Here is a 6349-nt window from a genome sequence, read left to right on the forward strand (position 1 = left end):
ATTTCAATAAATGGGCCTTGAATTGCTATAACTTGCTGTAGAGACCACGACCAACGCTGGACACGGACGTATTCCAAGAACGCACCAACCCACCAAGCCCGAGAGAAGGAGAAAGTAGCTGTTATTACGTAACCAACACGTCGGCCTCTGCTGCACTGCAGCTTTCTGCAACTCTGAGCTCTTTTCGTCGTTGATCGCGATCAGCTAGAATTGTACACGCTAGTCCAGGTTCCTATCTCGAAATGTCGGGGAAAACGCTCAGCAATGGGACGATGAGCCTACGCTTCATGCAGAACGCGCAACGCGCGAAGCAACAGGCGGAGATCGAGGCAGCGCAGGCGAAAGTCAAGGACGAGGCCGAATGGGAGGTTTCGTCCGAGGTACGGGAGGCGTGGGCGCTCTCTAAACCTCCGACTCAGGAGAGGTGCGTGTTGATGATGTGCTATAAGGAGGACCAGCGTCCTGAGATGCCCGTCTTTCTCTCTGATCAGTCTCGTTTGGTCGTAACTGTACAGGCAATCCGTATCCTACGAGGCGTCATACATACCGTTTATGTATTCAACATCAGAGGCTGAGAGCTCGCAAGGCGCGCCAAGTATCGCGTCCACGTCCACCGTGAAGGTCCGAGGGAGACGGACGTTCAAGAAGGGCCGTGAAGTCACTCAAGAAGAGGTTCGTCCGCCACGTACGGTCGTCATTTGCCCTCTTTATGAAGAGCGCTATAGGAGGATCGAGCAGCCGCAGAGCAGGCACAGGCTGAAGCTGCAGAGCAAGCCCGCGACTGGTCCAAAAGCTCGCTTCGCCCAGCCACTCTGTCTGGTTCCGGAGCCTCCGTTCTGAAACCTCGGAAAGAAAAGGCAAAGGACGTCGCGCCAGGTCCCGGCGTGAAGAAGGGGAAGAGCGCTCGTCTGATGATTTACGAAGAGGGCGACGTGGGCACCGACCTACGATCGGGGAGGACTGCCGGGCCGCGGACGACATCTGATCCCGCAGACGCAAGTGAGCCCTCGGCCCCGCTCAGACCCGTGACGGCGAAGGCGTCCACGTCAGCTATGTTCCTGAAGCCATCGGGCATCGATACACCGACTAAGGGCGTTTCTTCCTCTAAGGCCAAGCCATCGGATGGGAAGCGAACTCGAGTGGATTCTGGTGTACACGAAGGGAAGTTGGGCAAGAAGCGGAGAACGAAAGCTCCGACTGACTCAGTTACATGATTGAAGACCTGTTTTCACCTCCATCTTCAGAATGGCGATCGCTGATAGCCGTCTTGTCTTTTCTTCATATGAGCAATTGCCAACACTGAGATTTGAATCGAAAATCCTCTCTGTCCGTGAAATTTTTTGGTACGAGTTAAAACCTATGATAGTTCCAACAATGACTTGATTGTTATAACTGAAATATGTTACATCGTCGACTGACTTGGTAATGGAGACATTCGCTGACAATTCTTCCAGTTGTACATATTCCTTGAGGTGGGGTCCTAAGTACGGGTTCCTTTGCAAAGAGCGCACATTCGACAAATCACCTTATCTTGATGCGCAATCAGACACGTCCGAGAACGCCAGAATCGTCGCCGCTCTGCATCATTCCGTCCAGGATGATAGGATGATGTCGTATTGGGCGATCGGCGTGCCAAAGAGGTTCCGCTGATGGCTATTCTTCCAAAATGTTGGTTTCCGTCAGGTTCCCGTGCGGCAGACGGCTTCACAGCCATAAGGCCGGTCGGCTTGAGCTGAATCAATAGATTCATATTGCGTTCAATCTTGCATTTCGAAACGAAAGACTAAGAACTTCGAGCTGTTCACAATAGGTCGCCGGGTAACATCGCTACAAGCTACAAACTGTTCCGCTATTGGGACCGCGCCGGAAATATACCTACCTACCTACCTACCTGTGGCTCAGAATAGATGTGAACAGACCTCAGGATTCACTAACGCCTGGCTGTTGAGGGAGAAAGAAGCTCCGAGCGCGCGCCCTACTTACCTACCATCGTTCGTCGTCTCGTTCGGCTGCGCGCGCTGTCAATGACAGTTATTGGCCCAAGGTGCCTGATGTCAACATCTTGCAGGGATGATTGACTTAACACGGAAACGAGAAATATGTTACATGCTACCTATGATAAGACTTTTCCCGTCGGGACGCCAGGGAGAATAGCATTTTACCGATCGCAAGTCTCGACGTGCCTCCCCTCGGTTTGTCTGGCCTGTCCAGCTCGGGCGCAAAAGTTGCAATTGGGGAGGCCTACTCGTGAAGGAGCTGATTGGGGAGGGACAGTTGCATTTATGTGCCTCCGTATATGAGCAGCATAAATACGTTCAGCCCCCGAGACCGCCCCTACGCAGTGCCAGATCCAATCTAAGTTTGGACGAGCGTTTCGAAAGTCATTACTGCTTTGACCTTGAAGAGTTTGCTCGCGTGGGCGGGGGGACCGAAGGGCGACGGCTCGCACGGAGCTCGTCGCCCTTACGGCCTCAACTACATATAAAGAACCTGCCCCAGTATCTTTGAGGCTACGTGTTACGGCTCGACTGCGCTGGCTCACCATCGGGCAACTTTACGCGGCTCAACCTCCTGGCTTTTACGATGAGTCTGGATCTAGCTGCGAACACTACCGGAATCATTTCTTTTGGCGCTGCTGTTGCTGCATATATCATTACCTGTATTGTGGGAAGGCTTCGGCTCTCTACTCGCTATAGAAATATACAGAGGCGATTCAAAGCTGCCCAGTACGATTATCATACCCTGGACAATCTATGGTCACCACTGCAAAGTCCCTACCGCATTATATTCATGCACGAAGCACGTACAAAGCTCGAAAGGTGTGACTTGATATTCTAGAACATATACTTGTCCCATTGATTTTATTATCTAAATGAATTAGCCTCCAGAACCGCATGCACACTTTCGAAGTCGAAATCAACCGACCACGTACACTCAACGAAGCAATCGTTGCTTTCTTCCAGCTGACAAACGAACTTGAGCATACCGAAGCCGAAATAAAGGAATTACAACAGTCCATTTGGAGCCAGTTCCAGCCTGCAGCAAGCACACCGGTGCAGGGCGAAGTGTTGATACCCCTGCCCATCACCAATCCGAGTCGTCGACGGAGCATGCGCGGGTATGCACTTCCGGGGTGAACGGGAAGGAGACCAAACAATACGCGGGCAAAGAGCGTTGGTACTCTGGCTTTCGGCTAGTGATACCCTGTTAACTCCTTAACAGTTCGTGAAGATCGTCGACTCTGGAGATTATCGATTGTCGTCTGAGTTCTCCTCCCTTCATATTGGCGGTCGAGTAGATCAACATATCGTTGTCGCTCGAACCCGAACGATTTTGCAGTGTATCGGTACGGTTCGATAAGCTAATTCAGCTTTACATTCGCGTATGAGGATGAAGGCAACTGAGTCACCAGGAACTGATTACGTACGCGCATCGAGCTTTCTCGATGCTTCTCCCGCGTTCTTCAGCTCGTCGATCCTGTTTGTTCTCGAAAGCGCTCACATCCCGCCGCGTCAGCCTCCTGGTCGACTCATGGCTTACGCAGCCCGCTCGCGATATACTATAAAGATTATCATGGCGGGGCTCACCGACCTTCGTCTCATCCCGCCGAGATAATCACCACTGATCATCTACATCTAACCCCACAATCTGCCTATCATGCTCGCGTTCGTGCCGTCTACACCAGTCCATCACCAGCACGTACTCTTCAGGACTTCGGAGCTAGACGACTACGACCACGGCTATAGCCACCTGCACCGAGTACCAACATCGAGTTACGCCGCTTACGACTATGCTCACCAGACGGCACTCGCGGAGCACGACTACTTGCTCGCCCGTGCCCGTCGTGAAGCCTTCGAACGTCAACAAGCGCAGGCCTACTATCGTCAACGCCAGCAGCAGCAGCGACAAGAAATCCTTGCCGTCTTCGCTGCTGATCTCGCAGAAGAGCGACGTCGAGCGCGAATACGAAGGCAGCAGGAGGAGGCCGCGCGTCGCCAGCAGGAGCTCCTTGCGCTTCGGCAACGACGGCAGCGACAGCACCTCCAGCAGGTTGCCTGGCTGAGACAGCAGGTTCTAGCCGAGGTCGAGCAGCGCCGCCGTCAGGAGGAGCTTGCGCGCTTAGAACAGGCTAGACGCAGGCAGCAGCAAGCCGAACTTTCGAAGCTCCTGGAGACGTTCTTCACCCCCTCAGAGCAGGGCTCGGAGTCTGAGCAGGAGAAACAGGTGAGCTTGCTCGCGATCAGGCCGGGCGGAATGGCGATCCTTATCCGTGCTCTCCTCCAGCCCGCCTCCGCTCCGCGTGCGACGCCCGCCGCCCAAGTTCCTAGCACCACTGTCGATGTCAAGGGCAAGGGCAAGGCAAAGGAAGAGCCGATGCCCGCGTGTTCTTCCGACTCCGCACCTCAAGTGACGGTCGAACACCTGCTCCGCCAACGTGCTCAAGTCGAGAACGATCAAGAAGTTCAGGGGACCCTCACGTCGCTCCTCCAATCTTTCTTCAACGGTTCGGCTCAGGCTCAGGCACCTAAGGAGCGAAAGAATGTCCGGTTCAACGTGAACGAGCAGGTATGCACCATTTATTTTCACCTGGCTCGGTTCTCCGATGACTCACCCGCGTTTGCTTTCTTTAGCAGGCTGGCCCGTCAAACTCTTCCGCTGAGCCCGCCACTCTCCATCAAGGAGAGCCTGCCACTGCTGCGCTCGACCCGAGCCCTTCGGCGCCGGGAGCACCGTCTCTAGAACGCAAACCCGCCCTCGCGGGCGCGTCGGCCGAACAAGTCCGTGCGCACCGTCACCAGCGCACCTCCTCCCTCGACGAGATCGCCAACATCCGCGCCTCGTTCGACTCGCTCTCGTCCGACTTTCATCTCCCGGAACACCTTGACTTCAACCCCTCGCCTACTCCATCTCGCTCTCCTTCGCCCGTTCTGGACCATTCGGCTGAATCGGAGAACGAGGAAACCCTCGCGTACACGGCGAACAACCGACCTCTGCACCAGTATACGCACGCGCTCGGACTGCTCCTTGTCAGGCTCGATGCGGTGGAGAGCGATGGAGACGATGCTGTAAGGAAAGCCAGGAAGGATGCGGTCGTTGTCGTTGAGCGCGAGCTGGAGAGGGTCGAGAGGGAGGTGGAGAAGCAGCGGCCTGGGTCGCCTGTGCCGAAGGAGGATGCGGACGCGAAGGCCGACGAGCCTGCTCCAGCTGAAGAAGCTACCGTGGATGGTCAAGCCGCGCCGTCCACCGACGAACACGTAACTGTCGCTGATCCCGAGACTCGCGAACAGGCGGTGGCGGAGGCTAGTCCCGACCAGTCAGCCAGCGAGAACGTACACGAAGCCGCTTCTGAAGACGTTCCTGCTATGGAGGTGCACGGTGCTCCCGTTGACGTCCACGAATCAGCACCCTTCGACGCCCTCTCCAGCTCTACGCCAATTCCAGACTCAGTCCAAGACACTGCAGGCACCTCCGCGCTAGCTAATACCGTCCCGCCTGACGCGCCCAAGCTTTCGCCGATCGAGGACGTTTCAGAAGAGCTACCCTCGCTGGAGAGCCCGGAGGAGTCGCCGGCGCCGTCCGAAGCCTCAACGTCGACCCGTCCTCAACCCGAGTCGATTACATCTCAAGGCAGCCCGCCTGACGAAGTCGCCGCCGTTTCACCCGAGAACTCGTCTGAGCCGATACATTCCCACAAAGATTCTGCTGCTGATTCTCAGATGCCCGCCTCGAATTCGAATTCTTCGTCAACAGCAGAACTGCAACCACTTGTCGACTCTGTCCCTGCGTCCGAGGCTCAAGCTAGCCTACCGGCTTCCCCATTGCCTGTCACATCGACACCCGACGCCACAGCGGCCGGTGACGGCGACGTCCTTTTCTCCTCGCCCATCAATTCAGATGTTTCCGTCCCTTCGTCATCGTCTTCCGAGGCTGACGGCGATGACTCTGCGGTTGTTATTGAGCATGTCGAGGTGCCTCCCGCCGGTGACGTCAATGACCACCCGAGTGATGAGTCGGACGGCTGGTCAGATGTTGAGGATCACCTTTGATCACCTAATGCTTTCTAAACGTCTATTTATCCGCATCTGTATTATACTCTGACTCTTCTATCGCTCTATGTAAATGTGATTGATACTTAATATGGATGATACCGCGTTCAAAAGTTGTGTCGTTTGCGCGCCATTAAATTCGTACTCCGATTAGCTCCGACATTGTTCGATTACGTGTCATTGTTCTTGTACTGCTGCAATCACTCGTCTAGTCTCAGAAACACGGTCGCGGTGGCACTGACTTGCTCATACGATATGCTCGTCTTTATAGACCTGGCGAGCGAACTTGACGAGAACGCACT

General features: G+C 54.9%; 2 protein-coding genes across 2 annotated transcripts; both read left to right on the plus strand.

The window, feature by feature from the left end:
- Nucleotides 1-242: 242 nt before the first annotated feature.
- Nucleotides 243-1214, plus strand: PUNSTDRAFT_137919 (uncharacterized protein; the record flags this gene model as incomplete). The annotated part of the gene is made up of 3 exons (XM_007387577.1): nt 243-424; nt 516-672; nt 726-1214. 3 exons carry the CDS (start codon nt 243-245, stop codon nt 1212-1214), a joined length of 828 nt encoding a protein of 275 aa, XP_007387639.1.
- A 2363-nt stretch (nt 1215-3577) lies between these two features.
- On the plus strand, nt 3578-6152 carry PUNSTDRAFT_55133 (uncharacterized protein). The gene is made up of 3 exons (XM_007387578.1): nt 3578-4224; nt 4285-4566; nt 4635-6152. Exons 1-3 carry the CDS (start codon nt 3658-3660, stop codon nt 6045-6047), a joined length of 2262 nt encoding a protein of 753 aa, XP_007387640.1. The 5' UTR covers nt 3578-3657; the 3' UTR covers nt 6048-6152.
- The last annotated feature ends 197 nt before the right edge of the window (nt 6153-6349 follow it).

This window comes from Punctularia strigosozonata (assembly GCF_000264995.1).
Source record: "Punctularia strigosozonata HHB-11173 SS5 unplaced genomic scaffold PUNSTscaffold_14, whole genome shotgun sequence".
NCBI classification, from domain to species: Eukaryota; Fungi; Basidiomycota; class Agaricomycetes; order Corticiales; family Punctulariaceae; genus Punctularia; species Punctularia strigosozonata.

Bases quoted from the DNA above. Each gene is read 5' to 3' on its own strand.
- PUNSTDRAFT_55133 (XM_007387578.1), top strand. From the start codon at position 3,658: ATGCTCGCGTTCGTGCCGTCTACACCAGTCCATCACCAGCACGTACTC. The intron at 4,225-4,284 runs GTGAGCTTGCTC...GCTCTCCTCCAG, and splicing joins AGTCTGAGCAGGAGAAACAG to CCCGCCTCCGCTCCGCGTGC. The intron at 4,567-4,634 runs GTATGCACCATT...TTTCTTTAGCAG, and splicing joins GGTTCAACGTGAACGAGCAG to GCTGGCCCGTCAAACTCTTC.